The sequence below is a fragment of the Gossypium hirsutum genome, chromosome D07, assembly GCF_007990345.1.
Source record: "Gossypium hirsutum isolate 1008001.06 chromosome D07, Gossypium_hirsutum_v2.1, whole genome shotgun sequence".
NCBI lineage: Eukaryota > Viridiplantae > Streptophyta > Magnoliopsida > Malvales > Malvaceae > Gossypium > Gossypium hirsutum.
Genome location: NC_053443.1, coordinates 57,027,070 through 57,047,012, shown reverse-complemented (window position 1 = coordinate 57,047,012; position 19,943 = coordinate 57,027,070). Strand labels below are relative to the sequence as shown.

The following is a 19,943-nucleotide window of genomic DNA, read 5'->3' as shown; positions in this document are numbered from 1 at the left end:
GACTAAAATGAATAAACGCCTAAATTGTAATACCTAAAATAATTTTTTTTTATAGTTACCCTTTATTTTGATTATTAGCCACATGCTAAGAATATTTCTTTTATCTAATTTTTCAAAAAAGAAAAAAGAAAGAAAATTCTAAAAATTGCCAAAGCTTGCTAATTTCCACGATACCCGGGATAAAAAAAAATGGTAAACCTTGCTTGTCCCCTTGGAACCCATAGTCAGTGACTATTGAAACTGAAACCTCAAAGCACCAAAAAGGAAATGGCTGTTTCATCCTCTCTAATTCTCTCTCCATTACACTTCAACTTCATCGCTAACAACAAAGACATCAACAAAAACCTCTCTTTTCTATCTGCAAATCCTCTTATCTTCAACATCTCCTCCAAACCCACCAACATCAATAAGGGCTCCTCCATTGTCCTCTGTTCTTACAGTTAAAAGAAACCCAAATTTTCTTTTATGCTCTTCCTTTAACAAATAAACTTGACTTAACCTTGGTTGTTTTATTTATGCAGAATCTGGAAGTGGTTTGACAGCTGAAGACAAGAGAGTTTTGCGTGAAAGATATGGTTTTGATCCCAATGAGTACATCTCTGAGGCAAAGGTGGGGTTTTTTTTTTCCCTTTGTTTTCAATTGGGTTGTTTAACAATTGATTAATTCTTGTAAAGATTTTTATTGTTTTTAATTGGGTATTATAGAATGAAAGGATAAAGGAAGGGAAAAAGCAAGGAAAAGGAAAGGAAGTAGTAGCAGAGGAGGCAGCTAAGGTCCATAGAACCACTCATAAGTTGCTTCAGGTACCAATTTCATGCCATTGTTCTAATCATGATTTGATTTGGGTTTGGATTTTTATGTAAAGGATGAAAACACTGATTTTAGACGTTATTCGACTCTTGCAAAACTGTAATCTTTCTTTGACACAAAGGCATTACACAAATGGTTGTATATGTTGGTGATTTGATGCTGTTTGATTAGAATTTAGAATCAATTTGAATGTCACCATTTGAGGAGCAGTCAAAGTCTTTATGGTTCTATAGGATTTCTTATGGAATTTGAGTGTGAAAATGGTGTTCCAGTTGAAGCTAGTTTTATAGGCTCTATATGTTTATATAATCGTTTGCTTGTCCATTTTAGCTGGACTAATCCTAGATAGTTAATTCAAACAAGCATACTGAACGTTGTAGGTTCTCGGAGGAAAGGCTAAAAGAAAGAAGTTGCTCTCACCTAAAGGCATGGATGTTAGACCAATGATGGAAGTTGTAAAAGGTGCTGCCTTTGATATACTGCAGGTTGTATATCTTATTTTTAATTTCCTAAATCCTATTCATTTGCTTCTATATATAGCTTAAGTTGTTCCGATGCATTTTCTTCTGTTGATGCTTTATGATGATTGTAGATTAGATTTTAGGGAATTTTAAGGTTTTCCCTGATATTTTGAAAGAATGATTTATTCTAGTGTAATTTAGGCAGCTGATGGCTGTCCTGCCTCTTTACGCCCGGGTCGCTGGTTAGACCTTTACAGTGGTACAGGCTCTGTCGGTATTGAAGCTATCAGCCGAGGATGTTCTGAGGTGCAATTTTTGACTTGTTACACTTTATCTTGTTCTATTGTTAGCATTGAATATTTTTAAGCTGAGAAAGCCTGAAAAAGACTTCGATTTGACATTTTTGTCTAGACTTAAGAATATGCTACAGTAAGTAATATTTTTCATTTTTATGATGTATATTTTCTTAATATAAAGCTTCATTTGTGATTTTATAGGCGCATTTTGTTGAGATGGATCCTTGGGTTGTTTCAAATGTTCTGCGACCAAACCTGGAATGGACTGGATTTCTTGATGCCTCAGTTATACATCCTGTTCGTGTCGAAACTTTCTTAGAACAGGCAGACCGATTTGCAGGTATGTTTTATTCTTTGATTTCTTATGATGAACTCTAGGTAATTAAAATTTCAATGTGGTTACTAATTTGCAAATCGAACTCTGTATGTAACTAAGAGGAGAGACATCCAAGAATTCGATTCTGCAGAACTCTGTATGTCAATGTAGAGACATAAAACCGATATATTTCAAACGAATGGATGCCAATTTTCTTGCAAAAGCTTGACACTGAAAGGACATATAAGTCAACTGTGTATTCATGATAGTGTCTTATCTTTCTACTGGTTAATGGTTTCCTTTCGTTTCAGATGTTAGAAACTAACCTTTTTGATTATTTTATAGGTAATGGACCATTTGATTACATTAGTGTAACACCTCCATACACACAAGTTGATTATGGAATGCTAATGTCTCAAATTTCGAAATCACCTCTTGTTGGAGAAAACACCTTTATTGTGAGTGGCAATTTGTTGTTTGTTCAAAGATCAGGTTTATATGAGTGCCATTTGCCTTGTTTCTCAACATATTTTCATGGTCTAGGTAGTGGAATATCCTTTGAGGACGGACATGCTGGATTCCTGTGGATGCCTTGTAAAGGTATTTCCATTAATTACTTGGTTGTTACTTTGCATTGAGCTTCCTGTAAGAAGTGGAAGTTAATGAACCTCCGGTCTGAGTTACTACAGATTTTAGCATGCCAAGCAATTTAAGGGCAGCACATCAGCAAGTCTTATTTTACTTATTTGTTAATATAAAATGCAGATCAAGGATAGAAGATTTGGTCGGACACATTTAGCAATATATGGACCCAAATGGGCACAGAAGAAAAGAAAATCTGACAAGACCCTTCAAAATACAACATAGAAAGTTTAGCTACCAGTTTACTAGTCGAAGGTGGAATGTCTTTCAATTATCTCCAAGTTTTGTCATCATCAAGATATATCTGAGTGTTCAAGGTAATTTTCTGTATAACCAATGCCATCATTTGTCAAATGCCTGCATATGCATTTGAATCATTTGTATCGCTCTGCAGTTTCTGAAGGGTTGTATGTTCAAATTGCTAATTTATTGCTTCAGTGGTATTGTCATGCTTCGTTTACTGCTTGATCAGTGTGAGTCAAATCTCATGTATATAAATCAAAGTTGATCATATATATAAATCTTGCAGTTTGAAGTTGATTTGGTTCTGCTTGTTGCTTTGACTGCCCAGTTTTATATGTATTTTGCACATATCCTTGTAGTTGCTCTTATACCATGTTACTCGGGTTTAGGTGGGAGTGTTGGACCATACCTATGTCCAACACTGGTGTGAGGGTCCTTAGAGGATCATGTCTCTATGCTCGTTTTTTCCATTTTTTATGCATCAGAACGAATATTTCAAAAAAGAAATGAAGAAAGTGATGGAATGGTTCCTCATTGCAGTTTTCCATTAAAAAGCAGATTCAAAGCATCTCAACTTTACCCTACATGTACTTTTTCAATGTTTAGGAGCTTTGGTTAAAGCACATATTATTTTTGAACCTAGAATCTGTTGGTCTCTCCAGCATGGATCCCCATAAAGAGAAGCCATTTTTTATTCAACAGTGAAAGTGTGGTCCACTGTATTGCTCCCACTTTTCATTTTGTCTGAAATATTTGTGTCCAACACGCTTCGAGTGTAAGAATGTAAGTTATAACTTTTCAAGATGCATGAAAGAATTGAACATACCTGTATTAAACTTATTATTTTATTCAATACTTACAACCAGCTTGAAAATCATAGAAGGTGGTCTAATTCAAAGATGGTGTGTTCTTTCTTTACCTTTTATCATTTTTAAAGGAAGATGATTATTTTGAAGGGGTAAGTATTTGCAACACAAGCATGCATCATGGAAATGAAAACATCGTAAAGGGAATAATCTTATACAAGATAGATGTATTCACAAAATCATTTTTGTGCCTACTGAAAATGACAGCATTGCCATTGATTGATGTTCCCTTTGACTAAAGTTACTAATGTGACTTTCAAAAATCCAATCTTCAAAAAATCCAATCTTCAAAGGGAAGTGCTAGTGTCACGGACTTAGATTTTTCCCACGCGATCCGTGCGGCCTTAGGTAGCTTCTTTGCTTCCAAAAACACCTAAGTCAGCCTAATTCGCAATGATAAAGAATTCAATAGAATTCCCTCAAGGCACCACGAAGAACAACAGAAGAACGAAGTAGAAACGAACGTTAAAAGATGAACGAAAGCCACAGAAAAACAAGAACACTTGAGAGAAAAGTTTGATTGAACACTCTCCAAATTCTTATTGATAACTGAATGAATTACAATGAGCAAAGAGGTCTCCATTTATAGTTGAGCCTCAAAGTACATCAAGGGCTACAATTAAAAGCTGTATACAATTTGAACTCTAAGACACAATTAGAAGCTGTATACAATTAGAACTTTAAGATTACATAATCATATCTTTTTGGATCACTTTCCATATTTGTCAGGCTCTTGGGATGGGCTTTTAATCTCTCCAAGCATCGGGCCAGTTTGGTTGGGCCAAATGACCTCCTTTAAATACGATGGATCACATAAATTTGTTATGGTTGCATGCTCCCATGCGCAACCCATAACACTAGTACTTGCATTACTTTGAATGTCATGCATTAGGAGCTATATTATTTTTTTATATTTAATTTATTTTAAATATTTGTGTTTGATATTATAGGAAAATATTTTTAAGGATTTTTAAATACATAAAAGAATTTGAGAATATGAAATATTCATGTCAGGCACATACTTGTACCTAATACTTACACATAACTAGGTTGTATTTAATCATTCTTATTAAAACCATTACATATAACTAAATAAAGTCATTAAAAAAAAACAGTTTGAAGCAACATATGATTACCAGTCAAGAGAATGTTTGTTTTTGAGCAATGTGGATAACATAAAGTTTTGTGATAATTGGGCAATGGTGATTTTCAATATGACTGGCTTCCCTTTGCAACAAAGCAGGGAGCAGGATGTCCTTAATGGTCCAGATTTAGAATTAATAAAGCAAAATAAACTCTTCTTAATTCTCTAATTGCCTCTTTCTCTTCTTTCTTTGCTATTATACTATATTTTAGTGGGATTCTCAAGACCTTTACTATTTAAAAGCAATTCAAATACATTGCATTTTGGAGGATAGTTTGTTCTTTGTAGTTTTTTTTTTAAATATTTGAATTTTATTTAAGATATTTTTGGAAATAAATTGAGTTTAAATATGGGTTTAAATAATACCCGAATTTGAATCAATCATTTACAATAATAAAATAAATTAAGAGATTTAATATTTGAATCTGTTGTGCCTACATGTTAACTTCACTTTCAACATATAGTTATTACATTACCATACATTATTCATGTCTAAGATATACGTTTTTCTTGTACAACTGAGAATCAAACACATGTTATTCTTGAAGAAATGAAGACCGGTTGATAGGCTACAACTTGAAATTTATCAAGAAACTACGACATCTCCTAATTATTGTAATAATGATCATTAAAATAAGACTCAATCAACAATAATATTTCCAACTTAATTAAAATTGAGATACTTAAAAGAGTAAGGAAACCCTTTTAATACATTTAGTTACTTATATAATCTTCTTTACTTAGATTCTTCCATTTTCTTTTGTTTTTCTATATGGTTTTGAGAGCACTTTTTTTCTGATTTAATGGAAAAGCTCACACATGATAATAAGTCCCTTTGTTGCTCTCATTTTATATAATTTGGGTTAAATAACCATTTGGGCTTAAACTCTTTTCATTTAAATTAGGCTTTGAATTTGACAATTGTTTTTATATTGAATTTGATAGGCCTTAAACTTGTAATTATTCCAATACTGGGGTTTGATCTTTTTTTTTCCAAGTTGACCATTGAAAACCTTAAAGTTCAGGTCCTAATATAAGAACAATTCCCAAGTTCAAGCCCCAATATAAGAATTGTTGTTCCAATAGGGTCGGAAGCGTGTAAATTATTGTACTAAAAAATCACACAAAGTTCAATTCCCAGGGAAGAGAGGTGGATCACATGGATCTCTTAAATACCAAGTCTTTCCTTAGACAGAATATCCCTTCTATAGTAATTTAATAGCACAATTAAATACTACTATTATACCCTCAGATATTGAAAGAAAAATAGGACAAGAAAGAACACAAGAGATTTAACGAGGTTCGGTAAATTATACCTACGTCCTCGGGCACTAACACCAGATGATAACTTTACTATCTCCAAAATATTACAAACAAATAGAATTCCTTAAGAATTCTCAAATGGGAGAAGAGAGAAAACTAAGAGAGAAAGATTGGTTGGGATGGTTGAAATGAGAAATGGTTAGGCCTATTTATAGTTGAGGTTCAGGGACTAACTTGCAAATGGCCTAAAAAATTAGGGACCAAAATTGCAATTATCCCATTCAACTTTAAACAACTTGCCTATCACTTTTTTTCTTTCGATGCCACTTGCACCTCCCATTTTTGACTTTTCAACAATCTCCACCTTGAAGATTTGATTAGGATAATCACATCTTCACACACTTCCTTCAACTCCCCAAATTCGATAAAGCTATCTTTTGTAGTGCCTCCAAATGCGCTCTCGAGCGCCATACACCTAAAGGTGCTTAAATTCTCAGGATATTAATCAATTTCAAACAATGATTAAACTTGATTGTTGTTACCACCTTGGTCATCATATCTGCGAGATTATCTGCTGTCGGAATCTTCTGAAGTAGAATTTTTCCTTTTTCAAAGACTTCCCGCACAAAGTGATATCTTACGTCGATATGCTTGGTTCTTGAATGATAGACTTGATTTTTCGCTAAATGAATAGCGCTCTGACTGTCACAATATAAACTTATATGACTTTGAACAACTCCTAAGTCTTTCAACAATCCATTAAGCCAAATAGCCTCCTTAACAGCTTCTGTAACTGCCATATATTCTGCCTTTGTAGTAGACACAGCTACTGTAGACTGTAAGGTAGACTTCCAACTCACTGGGGCTTTCGCAAGAGTAAACAGATACCCCGTAGTTGAACGACGTTTATCTAAATCACCAGCAAAGTCGGAATCAACATATCCAACTACAAACTGACCAAGTGCTTTATCCTGTTCAAAAATTAAACCAACATCTACGGTTTTTCGAAGATACCGTAGAATCCATTTCACAGCTTGCCAATGTCCTTTTCCAGGATCATGCATATACCTGCTCACAACTCCAACAGCTTGTGAAATGTCAGGCCTCGTACACACCATCGCATACATCAAACTCCCAACTGCATTAGCATATGGGACTTTCGCCATATATTCTCTTTCATCTTCAGTCTTCGGAGATAATTGAGCACTAAGTTTCAAATGAGAAGCAAGTGGGGTACTTACATGTTTTGTGTTTTCATTTACACCAAAACATTGTAATACCTTTTTCAGATATTGCTTCTGATTTAAACAGAGCTTGCCTCTCGGTCTATCTCTACTTATCTCCATGCCGAGAATCTTCTTGGCCTCACCTAGATCTTTCATCTCGAACTCTTGATTCAACTGAGCCTTCAGCTTATCTATCTCATTTTGGCTCTTTGAAGCGATTAACATATCATTAACATACAAGAGTAGATAAATGAAAGATCCGTCATGCAGCTTCTGCAAATATACACAATTGTCATATTTGCTTCTTGTGTACTTCTGCCTTCTCATAAAGCTATCAAATCGCTTGTACCACTGCCTCGGGGGTTGCTTCAATCCATATAGCGATTTGTTAAGCTTACAAACCCAGTTTCTACCACCAGCATCTGTGTATCCTTCGGGCTGAGTCATATAGATCTCCTCTTCTAACTCACCATGCAAAAAAGCCGTCTTAACATCAAGTTGAGCTAGCTCCAAATTCAACTGTGCTACCAAGGCCAACAAAATTCTAATAGAGGAATGCTTCACAACAGGGGAAAATACATCATTGTAGTCAATTCCCTCCTTCTGAGCGTAGCCTTTAGCTACCAATCTTGCCTTGTAGCGAATATCCTTCTTGCTAGGAGATCCATCTTTCTTTGCGAATACCCACTTGCATCCGATTGCCCTTTTACCTTTCGGTAATTGCGCCAATTCCCAAGTATTATTCTTCAGGAGAGACTGCATTTCTTCATCCATGGCGCTTTTCCATTTATCACTTTCTAAGCTTTGTATTGCTTCTTGATAAGTGATAGGAATATAATCAACAACGGGAAGGGCGTAGGCCACCATATCAGTAAATCGAGCAGGTTTACGAATTTCTCTCCGTGGCCTTGCAACTGCAACTGGTTCTGGTGTACTTAGTGGTTCTTAGGTCAGAACCTCTTCAACCTCTAATTCCTCCATTGTGGCTGGAGAATTAGACTTATTAACTGGGCAAATCCCCATCTGCTCAAACTCCACCTGTTTTGGAGTACACTCTACCTGCTGTGGAGTATTGCTCGTCTGAATATCTTTATCTGCTACCTTTTTCAATGTGTCAGATTCATCAAAGGTAACATCTCTGCTACAGATCATTTTCTTTGTGCTTAAACACCAAAGACGAAATCCCTTCACTCCAGAAGTGATTCCCATAAAGAGAGCTTTCTTTGCCCTCGGATCTAACTTTGACTCCTTCACATGGTAAAATGCAGTGGTTCCAAACACATGTAAGGAATCATAATCTGTAGCCGGTTTTCCAGACCATACCTCCATAGGAGTTTTTCTTTCTAATGCAGATGATGGCAAACGATTAACAAGATGGCCAGCGTATGTCACAGCCTCAGCCCAAAATTGCTTGCCCAACCCAGCATTGGACAACATACATCGAACTTTCTCCAGCAATGTTCGATTCATACGCTCTGCCAATCCATTCTGCTGTGGTGTATCCCTAACTGTGAAGTGTCGAACAATACCATACTCTTGGCACACATCGAAGAACGGATCACTTTTATATTCCCCTCCATTGTCCGTCCTAAGCCGCTTGATTTTCTTGCCAGTCTGGTTTTCGATCATAGTTTTCCATTTAAGAAAAACTCTAAGCACTTCATCCTTAGTTCTCATGGTATACACCCAAACTCTTCTGGAAAAGTCATCAACAAAAGTAACAAAGTAGTGTTTTCCTCCCAATGAAGGTGTCTTGGAAGGCCCCCACACATCTGAGTGAACATATTCCAAAATACCTTTTGTATTATGGATAGCAGTACTGAATTTCACTCTCTTTTGCTTTCCCAGAACACAATGCTCGCAAAATTTTAATTTGCAAGCCTTTGCACCTTTCAACAATCCTTGCTTTGCTAGAATTTGCAAGGATTTTTCGCTGGCATGTCCCAACTTCATATGCCACAACTGTATTGAGTCCAATTCTTTGTTGCCGGAAGCTGCAGCGACTGCTCCAATAACTGTACTACCTTGGTAGTAATACAAGTTATTTTTCCTGATGCCCTTCAATATCACAAGTGCGCCAGATGTCACTTTCAAAACCCCATCTCTCATAGTAACAACTGAACCATTGGATTCCAAGGCTCCCAATGAGATGAGATTTTTCTTCAAACTGGGCACGTACCGAACATCAGTCAGAACTCTGGTTGATCCATCTTTATTCTTTAATTGGATTGAACCTATCCCAACAGTTTTACAGGCATTGTCATTGCCCATATAAACAACTCCTCCATTTAGTTCTACTAAATCAGAGAACCACTCCCGGTTAGGGGACATATGATAGGTACAACCCGAATCCAATATCCACTCATCTGAATGGAACGACGATGATGATGCAACCAGTGATAGTTCAGAGTCACTAGTATCATGCTTAGCAACACAAGCATCTACAGCAGCTTTTCCCTTATTCTTCAGCTTTGGACAATTTTTCTTCCAGTGGCCTTTCTCATGACAAAAAGCACATTCATCTTTCCCGAGTCTGGACTTTGACTTTGATCTCCCCTTTTGAGTTTTCTTCCGAGTGTATGAACGACCTCGGACTACTAAAGCTTCTGTATCTCTGATTGAGTTTTTCTGTTTGTCCTTCTTTCTCTGTTCATAACTGTATAAGGCCGCACAGACTTCGCTCAGAGATATATCACTCCTGCCATGAAGTAGAGTAGTTTCTAGGAACTCAAACTCCTCAGGAAGTGACCCCAACAGCATCAAAGCCAAATCTTCATCTTTGAATGTCTCATCCATATTCAGCAAATCAGTGACTAACTGATTAAATTTGGTGATGTGATCATTCATTGTGGTACTTGGGACGTATGTGAAGCGAAACAGTCTTTTCTTCAAGTGGAGCTTATTTTGACTGTTTTTCTTCAAAAAAATTTCTTCAAGTGCCACCCACAACTTATTTGCAGAAGTCTCCTTTGAAAAAGCATACCTTTGCTCTCGAGAAAGGCATGATCGAATTGTGCCACATGCCAACCGATTGATCGCCTTCCAATCTTTCTCCTGTACATCATCTGGTTTCTCTTCATCAATGGCAATGTCTAGACCCTGCTGAAAAAGGGCATCTAGAACCTCACTTTGCCACATACCAAAATGGCCTGTGCCATCAAAGATCTCCACGGCCAGTCTTGCATTTGCAATTGTCGGTCTTGTCCACATGGACAATGTTGAAGCTCCTACACCGACCGTTTTCTCCATAATCTTTCAATATACCTAAGGAAATCTTTTCTGATGTGGAAGATCAGTTTAAACTGCAACCACAGAGCATACTACGATTAACCTTCGGCTCTTGATACCACTTGTTGTTCCAATAGGGTCGGAAGCGTGTAAATTATTGTACTAAAAAATCACACAAAGTTCAATTCCCAGGGAAGAGAGGTGGATCACATGGATCTCTTAAATACCAAGTCTTTCCTTAGACAGAATATCCCTTCTATAGTAATTTAATAGCACAATTAAATACTACTATTATACCCTCAAATATTGAAAGAAAAATAGGACAAGAAAGAACACAAGAGATTTAACGAGGTTCGGTAAATTATACCTACGTCCTCGGGCACTAACACCAGATGATAACTTTACTATCTCCAAAATATTACAAACAAATAGAATTCCTTAAGAATTCCCAAATGGGAGAAGAGAGAAAACTAAGAGAGAAAGATTGGTTGGGATGGTTGAAATGAGAAATGGTTAGGCCTATTTATAGTTGAGGTTCAGGGACTAACTTGCAAATGGCCTAAAAAATTAGGGACCAAAATTGCAATTATCCCATTCAACTTTAAACAACTTGCCTATCACTTTTTTTCTTTCGGTGCCACTTGCACCTCCCATTTTTGACTTTTCAACAAGAATAATTGTCAAATTCAATGACTAACTTAGAAAAAAATTCAAATCCCAATGTGGGAACAATTGCCTAGTCCAGACACGAATGTGGGAATAATTGCCAACTTTAAAGCCTAACTTGGATAAAAAAAAAATTTCAAACCCCTGAGAATTGTTTACAAAGTTAGGCTTCAAATATTTAACCCTTTTAATTTTAAGCATCCCTATCCTACACTCATATCCGAGAATTTGACTTGTTGCATGAAAATCCACGAAAACAAAGCAAAGAAAGAGAGCTCCCATGGGCCCATTTCAATATAAAGCAACAATGGCAAGACAATGACCTTTTCTGTTTTTAATTCTCCAAAACACACTGTTGCTTTGATCTTTTAAATATCACAAAAATTGCTTCTTAAACCATTTGCTGCCTTCTCACCCCTTCCCTTGAACCTCAACATGTTTGCTCTTAGTTCTCTATTCAATGGCTTCCAATTCTTTGTTCAAAACTTTTAAACACAATAGAAAGATTATGGGGAAGAGTGGTAGAGCTTTGAGGTGTTTCTTTGCAGTCGCCGTGCTTGTGGGAGTTGTTTGGTTATTGTTTGTTAGTATTGTAGCCAACCGAGCAACCGTCACGACGAAATCGACAACGGTTTCCTCAACCGGAGATTTGAAACATTGGGAATTTGTTGTCGACGATTTCCATTTTAATTATGTCAGCAAGAGAAGAGTTCCTAATGGACCTGATCCCATTCACAACAGGTATATGTTCTTGTCTCAAATAAGATGAACTCCATATCTATGATTTTGGGACTCTTTTTTTTTCATTTTTCTTACGTACCAATGTGAGACAGAGATTCTGTGTTTCATACTCCCAATCGAGTTCGAGTATACATATAGTTAGTAATCTAATCGTAGTTCAATTGACTCTTATAAAATGCATGAAAGCTGGTGATGGTGTGTTATTCTTTTAGAAAAGCTTCTTAATTTAAACCAATCTTTCTCTTATTTTGATAAGGAAACAAAAATAAAAAGACATAGGGTGAAGCACGAAACATGCATTTGGCAGTCCACTCTCATTTACAATCAATTCCAATTTTAGTATATACTTTTAAATTTTATGTTGAAATTTATATGTTTCAGGAGAGTATCAAAGTCTAGGCAACCACCAGGACGAGCCTAATTGTGAAAGGCCTCAAGCTTTCTGCTGATGATCGTCATTGTAGAAATTTGTTTGCATATGTGTTCCTTTTTACATGTTTTTCAATGAGAATTTCATAAACCATGAACTTCAAAATTTTCTGAAAAAAAATTCAATTTTCTTAGTGTTTTTTCTGTTTTGCTGCTATTTGAATTTGTCTTCGGGGTTTTGTAGAGTTCAAATGAGGAAACTTTAAAGAATGTGTAGATACAAGAGCGATAATTTCGAATTATGCTTATGGTCATGTAGGTACCCTGAAATTTTTTTACTAAAAGTTAGATTGTATTTTGTCATCGCTACTAAAAAAAGCAAACTAGTCATCGTATGTTAAATCAAAGGGCAAATTGATTATTTTGTTAAAATTTTTATCTATTTCTACGGTTAAAAATTGATCTCTGCACGTCATCATAAGGTACACGTCACATGTCATGTATCACTATCTAGTCCACGTATCACTATTTAATCCATGTTAGTTTTTAATAATACAAACTATTTGAACTAACATAAAAAGGACTAATTTATCTAATTTTAAATAAAAAAATACAAAATATAATCTAACTTTTAATACATAAATCTCTACGATACTTTTACCTTGTAAAGGTTAGTTTCTCGTTACTTTTGGAAAGAGCTTATCAAAAGTGCTTTTGAAAAGCTTGATTTAAAATTTGAGTCTTTAGTATTAATGCTAAAAACTGTTTTTTAAAAATAAAATGTCTATTTTAGACATAAGATTGTGAAGTAAAAAATATACATTTTAAATGTTCAAATTTATTAATATTATGATATTTTAGTAAAAATATAAAAACAATTTATTGTAATTCATTATTAATTATTTAACATATGAAATATAAATTTGGAATATAATTTTATATATTTGAAATAAATTTCAATAACAAATATACTTAATATAAATATTACATAAAATATATTAGTATAAATAAAGATTAAAGATATCATTTCGATTCTAAAAGTGCTTTTGAAAAGCTAAAGCTAAAAAATTTGCTTTTATTTTTAGATTTAAAAACACATTTAAACTAAAAAAAAATATTTAGTATTGCTTATAACTTGAAAAACACCTTCGATCTCAAAAATATTTTTACAAAGCTTAAGTTAGTTCCATGGAGGATAAGTATGAAAAAACAAAAAAAAGCCTGAACTTTTGGAGGTGTCCCCACCACCATTTTTGCTTGTCCTTTGTTGATTCCTTTTAAGAGAAGGAGATTCATGGATAGGGTTTTTTTTGATGAAGAATGAGGAAATAGCAGGCCAATCAAACAAAACATGTATGTATAGTGTTGAAGAAAGAATGGAGCAGATTCCAATAAAGGGTTGTTGTTCTACACAACTTTTTTTGTAATATAATCTGAAATATATATTTATTAGTAGCTTTTTGTTTTGGATTTTCTATTATTTGTCTCGTGCTTCCTTCTGTTTCTCCTGCTAAATAAAGCAAAAGCCAATCACTAAAGTTTGCTCACTTCTCAAAACACCTTTTCTTCCTTGAATTCTGCATTAAAATATGACAATTTGTTTATTGTTTAATAATTCGGGGGTTGAAATGATTAGTGGTGTTTGATGAACTTAATTTCAGCTTCTGCAATTATTTTCTGTTGAGTGATGGTCTCTTTTGATAGAAATTTTACAAGTATTGTTTGATAGTAATTAAACCTCAAGAGGCAACATATATGATATAGGAGCGAGGCGCTCACGTCCGTTTAGTGGTGGTCATGTACTCACATATAGTTGTGATGTTTCTGTGAATTAAGCTTTCAGGAGATAAAAGTTTTTTCTTTTTTTTTTTGAGAAACATTACATTTAGTTGTTGGGGTTATGATACTTCAAAAATTTCTCTCAAAAGAATTGATCTAGCCGGGGCTGAACCTTAACAATGCTTAGTATTGTCTCTATGGAATTTTTATCCCCACCTTCGTAAAGAGTCACAAAAAGTGAATGCCTGATTAATGGAGATACAATCTATAAAGCTCATATAGATAAATGTCAATATAGCTTATAACCACTAACCTAAGAAAGATAGGAATGAATTTAAAAGGGATATGCCTATTAGAAAATGAGAATTAGAAAATGAGAATGAAGGTATGGAATGTATCATGCTTTCATATTCATGTAGGAATATATATTAACACTAATTTCGCAGACAGAGAAATCTTACATTTGGAAAGTCAAAGCAGGAAGGTAAATGGAAAAGATAACCACAAACTGACAAACATTGTGTGCAAAAACATCTAATTCAACTATACTCCTTTTATTACAGTTCCAGTTGAAATTGAACCAAGCAACACAGTTCTGTTTCTCTTTTATTCTTGGCCGTAGATATTGTGTTTCAACGTCTATGTACCAACCGCAATCTAAGGGTCAGTTCGGATTGGCGGTGCGTTTACCTGCGGTTAGTGTAAAAACAGCGGTGGCGGTGACATTAGATACTGTAGCTATATTGCAGCGTGAGACAAAAAGTAAACTAAACGTACCGCACCGCACCCAATCGCCCATCTAAACCCACCCTAAGTTCTATTTTTCGCCCAGAGTTTAAACTGTTTCTTTTTTAAAGATTTGTCAGACCCGGTAATGGGCCACTAAGGCTGATTCCATCTTTATTTGGCAACAATATTTCGTAGCCACAACTTATGGAGCTCAGACACAAATATGTACATTATACATATATGATAATATAATAATAAATTTTCATTTTAGTCGTTATTCTCTTTTTAAATTAATTCTATTTATTTTAGAAAAAAACATAATTGCGTTTAAATATTTTTTTTATAACTCAATTCATTAAAAAAATTCAAGTTTTCCTCTTGTTAAAAAAAACTAAAATTAAATTTAAACTAGAAAAATGAAATAAAAAAGATAAAATAATTTTCTCATAAACACATAAATTTTATCTACAAAACCCAATAAAATTCAAGTTATTCTCTATTACTGGAAAAAAATTAAAGAAAATTAAAAAGATAAAAGATGATTTTTCCTATAAACACCCAAGTGTTTCCTATAAAATCCAATTAATTCCCTGTAATATCCAAGGTTTTTCCTTTAATTGAAAAAAAAACTAAAATTAATTCTAAAAGAGGAAAAATTAAAGGAAACTAAAAAGATAGATGATTTTTCCATGTAAAAACAAGTTCTCTAATATAAAAACCTATGTTTTCTCCCCCATACACACAAGTTTTTCCTTTTTATTAAAAAAAATAAAATCAATTCTAAATTAAAATAAAATTAAAAAGATAAAATAAATTATCAAAATGAAAACTTACTAAAGTTTGTTAACTAAAATGACTGTTAATGATGGTGTCCAAAATGAAAATAGTTTTTAACAACAGTGCCTAAAATAAAAAAATTTATTTTTTAGTGCTCAAAATGAAAACTTTTGAAAGTTGAATGACTAACTATGTAGTTTACCCTTAAAAACGGACATTTAATATAACCCCAACCCTAGCTATATTTTCTTTTCTACTAGAACTATCTAATTCTTTCAACACTACAATTGCAACTTCTTCTCTTCTCATTTTTATCAGTCGGTTGTTTTTTCTTTATCTGCTCGCCAGTCGTTCATGTTTGATTTCTGACATCAATATCTTAACCGTACCTAATCTCTTCTTCTTCTTTTTATACATATTTTGATGTGTCTTGTACATATCCGGGCGTATTTGCGGAGTGTCTGTGTTGAACCCTCGTACAACACTGGTATGCCGTGTCGATGCTTCATAGGCCGCAACACTACTTGATGTCAGCACTTCTCAAATAGGAATAGAATGCGATATACAAGTTGTGTAGCCTATAATAGTGATAATCCAGAATAGACATTTATGTCGTCCTTTTTCTTACTAATTACTTTAAGAATTTTTAAGTAAAAGCACTTCTTTAGTCTCTCTCAATTTTGATATCGAGTAAATTAGTCCCTCTAAAAAATAGAGTAATTTAATCCCTAACAATTTTGGAAGTGAGCAACTAAGGACAATTTATCACAGCAATTAATATTTTCCATTAATTTTATATAAATTTGATTGATATAATAACAAACTAAACTCTCAATGTTTACATATTCTATCAATTTAGTTTAGATTTAAAAAAAATCTAAATGATTGTATAAAATTTTAAATATCTAAAAAATTCAAAACAAATTCAAATATATATATGTGTGTGTATAAATAGAAAAAATATGTAAAATTTGATGTTAAATTTGTTATTATACCAATCAAAATTATGTAAATTAATGGAAAAACATTAGCTCTATGACTGGTTTTCTTTAAATACTCACTTTTGAAATTGATAGGAATTAAATTGTTTCAATTTTTTTTAAAGAAATCAATTTGCTTAACATCAAAATTAAAAGAAACCGGAGAAGTATTTTTTCCTGATAAATGCTCACTTAAATAAGTTGGTTCTAAAAATACAACTTCAATGTTGCTAAGTCGTTATCAAATGAATAATTCTAAAAATTTTATGTAACACCCATGCCTAGTCCGATTGTCGAACCTGATCTATCAAAAGCCACATTTATCACCAAAGTGACTCTCCCTTAAAACCCAATCTATCCTCCATCACACCACCATATAAACATGAAATGTATGCTTAAGTTATTCACATACAATGAAATATTGTGAAGATAAGAACACTTAACCAAGTTTCATTTAGTTACAACTCACAAATAATAAGGGTTTGCTTACTTAATAAGAAAGGGGTTCTCATGTATAGCAAATAAGGATTCGCACATACTTTAGCAAGGTTTCACATAAAGGTGCACCTATTATCTGCTAGGGGCTTGCTTGTCTAGGGTTCGCATGATGATTTTGTTAAGTGCTTTCATACTCGAAGTTTTCTAAGTTTTTCTAAACAGGGTAATATTATGAACAAGGTTCGCAACATAACAAAGTTTTAAAAATAGGTTAAGGTTCTCAAACTTCCCCTAAGTACTCAAATTCTGTGAACTTGGTTCACAGAGTTATTTGTTATGTAATACTATTGAAACTCGTTACATGTTTGCTGGGTGTAGTTCACTATGTTTAGGGTTCGTACTCTGAACCCAACCAATGTAATATTTTGGCGAAAAATAACTCTAGTAAGGTAATCAGCTAGATCACACATGTTGTTGCTTTAAGTAAAAAGTGTTCACAAATAAATGTATGAGAAAAAGAAATTGAAATAGGGGAATTAAAAGAACATCAAAGCAAACTTGGTTTGTAATTAAATTAAAAATCAGACGTCTTATTAAGCATTAAAGGTTTGCAAATTAAACTTAAAGAAAACACAAAGAAACATATGGCAATTTGCTAAGTTTCTAAAACACTTGGCGAGGTCATTAGAATTATGTGTTTCTAAGCCCAAAACAGATTGTCCCACATTGCCTTTATGGTCCAGGATTCGCTTGCTCTACCTTTTAAGCATGTATACTTCACGTGGATCACTCGTATCGCGACTGCTCATCTTGCGATCTACTTACTTGCGGTGTTTAGAAAAGAGTATGTGAGTCCTTGCGAACTCAGTGAATATACAGGAAATATAAATAACCACACAGTAAGCACAAAACATAAGCGAAGCAGAAGCATAGGCAAGATTACAGAGCTGCGAACTAGGGTTCACCATACTTGTGCAAAGTCTGGTTCGCAAACACTTACAGTCAAACAACTTAGTAAAAAACATAGTATCTTGAAAATCACATTCTTATTCACTTGTTCATTCCTATTGGATAATCGAATCTCCTTAAAATGCCTTAGCATGACTCAATGAGGCCTTAACATGTTCCATAAGTGTAGCACAAGGCTAAACACTCTCCAACATACCAACATTCCCATTGAATAGAGCTCAGCTCGACATTCCCTTTTCTCTCCAGCCTTCCCAAGGCCTCAATGCCCAAAACATAAAACATATAGGTGAGTACTCACAATGTTATGGCATGCCATTATATCCAATAGATTCAAAAGGTTATTTTAAAAAATTTACATAGCATAGAGTTAACAAAACACATAATCATATAGAGCTCGCCATATAAAGCTCGCATGTCACTATTAATGAAAACACATATTCAAATACTTTCATAAAATGAAGTAATAAAAAAGACTTACTCTCGAAACTTAAGTCAAAACCCTAAGCTTTTGATAACATTACGATTCGCACATACAAGTGGCAATCCCGAAACATTCACCAATTTGCTTGAAAACTTAGACAAGCTTTGTTATTCCCTTGACTTTGCTTGAAGATGGTTCTGCTAGGTTTGCAACAAAAATTCACAAGTTACAAACAACACATTCAAGCACATACTTAAACATAAGTAATCCTAGGTTCGCACATGCTAGACTTTTTAGCGAACCTATTTCCCCTTGTAGCGAACATTACTAAAGAACATAACCTTACCTTGATTTCTAAGTGTTAGGCTCTTAGAACTTAACGACAGAATGACCGACAATAAATTTAGGAGAATAGAATATGAAATTCCTTTAATGGCAAGGTCTTAATTTATAGGCTCTAAGTGTCCTAATGTCCTTAGGATACTCTAATCATAATAGAAGTAAGAATTAATTAGGTACATAGATAGTGTTGCAAAGAGAAAAGTAACCTGACTTTCCTAATTGAGACATGACTCTACTTTGACCATTCTTACTTATGACTCACAGCCCAATGTTGTGATTACAACTTTCTAGGCCCAATGGCAAACATCGGTTCGTTAAGCCCACTGGCAATTTACTAAGTCCTCTGGCGAACTCTTACTTGCCAAGCTTATTGATGAACTTTAGATCGCCAAACTTATTAGTCGTACACTTGCTCGCCTGTAACACCCCTAACCCTTATTTGTCGCCGGAGTAGGGTTACGAAGCATTACCAGACTTTACGGATTAAACGCGAACATTTCATAACATTTAACATACATATCAAAAACCAATCATAAACACTCATATTGTCCCTTATATGGCCCTCGAGGCCCAAAATAAGTGTTAGAAATAAATCTAGACCAAACTGAAAACTTAGAGAATTTTTCCCAAAATTCTAAAAATTTCCTAAGAGCAGGGGACACACGCCCGTTGGCCAGCCGTGTGAGCATTTGATGTGAGGCACACAGTCGTGTCCCAGCCCGTGTCCATACCCATGTAACTCTTTAACTTGAATCACACGGCCAACCACACGCCCGTGTGCTAGGTCGTGTGTAAGAATTTGAGCATCCTGTTTTGAAATTTTAAGGTGCATAGGACACACGGCCAGACCACACACCCATGTGTCAGGCCATGTGTCACACACGGCTGAGACACACGTGTCTTTGCCCGTATGGACGAAAATAGGTCTTTTTAGGGCCTTTTTTCTCACCCATTCTTGACTTCAACCTACACATCTCAAATTTCATACATATAGGCCATAACAAGATCTCTAAAACAACCAATTTCTATCATTATTGTGGTCATATTATTACATATACTCTAACAATCTAAACTAGAACATAAATTCTTTCACACATATAACTACTATATTAACATGCTTTACCAATTCATTCATTACCCATACCAACACTTATACCAAACATGACAAACCATACATATATAAGTTAATATGAAACATAATCAAAATGTAATTTCTAATATTTACACAACCATTTC

General features: G+C 34.4%; 2 protein-coding genes across 5 annotated transcripts; both read left to right on the top strand.

Annotated features, from left to right (window-relative positions):
- The first annotated feature begins 152 nt into the window (after positions 1-152).
- On the top strand, positions 153-3,662 carry LOC107958602 (putative rRNA methyltransferase YlbH). 4 transcript variants are annotated; one of them, XR_001700669.2, is made up of 10 exons: positions 173-439; positions 522-610; positions 706-804; positions 1,192-1,296; positions 1,474-1,578; positions 1,770-1,908; positions 2,230-2,342; positions 2,428-2,484; positions 2,650-2,843; positions 3,310-3,662. XR_001700669.2 is itself a non-coding variant. In XM_016894419.2 (9 exons), exons 1-9 carry the CDS (start codon positions 268-270, stop codon positions 2,749-2,751), a joined length of 981 nt encoding a protein of 326 aa, XP_016749908.2. In that variant the 5' UTR covers positions 153-267; the 3' UTR covers positions 2,752-3,066. The 4 variants fall into 4 exon arrangements, 2 of the variants coding, with proteins under 2 accessions (XP_016749908.2, XP_016749909.2); XR_001700670.2 differs by having other exon boundaries at positions 3,376-3,640; XM_016894419.2 differs by lacking the exon at positions 3,310-3,662 and having other exon boundaries at positions 153-439; positions 2,650-3,066.
- Positions 3,663-11,521: 7,859 nt separating this feature from the next.
- LOC107961332 (CLAVATA3/ESR (CLE)-related protein 25) lies at positions 11,522-12,833 on the top strand. Its single transcript, XM_016897492.2, has 2 exons — positions 11,522-11,903; positions 12,285-12,833. Exons 1-2 carry the CDS (start codon positions 11,623-11,625, stop codon positions 12,322-12,324), a joined length of 321 nt encoding a protein of 106 aa, XP_016752981.2. The 5' UTR covers positions 11,522-11,622; the 3' UTR covers positions 12,325-12,833.
- The last annotated feature ends 7,110 nt before the right edge of the window (positions 12,834-19,943 follow it).

Excerpts from the sequence above, each read along its gene's own strand:
- LOC107961332 (XM_016897492.2), top strand. The coding sequence starts at position 11,623 with ATGGCTTCCAATTCTTTGTTCAAAACTTTTAAACACAATAGAAAGATT. Across the intron at positions 11,904-12,284 it reads CCTGATCCCATTCACAACAG|GAGAGTATCAAAGTCTAGGC; the intron begins GTATATGTTCTT and ends TATATGTTTCAG.
- LOC107958602 (XM_016894419.2), top strand. The coding sequence starts at position 268 with ATGGCTGTTTCATCCTCTCTAATTCTCTCTCCATTACACTTCAACTTC. Across the intron at positions 1,579-1,769 it reads TCAGCCGAGGATGTTCTGAG|GCGCATTTTGTTGAGATGGA; the intron begins GTGCAATTTTTG and ends GTGATTTTATAG. Across the intron at positions 1,909-2,229 it reads ACAGGCAGACCGATTTGCAG|GTAATGGACCATTTGATTAC; the intron begins GTATGTTTTATT and ends ATTATTTTATAG.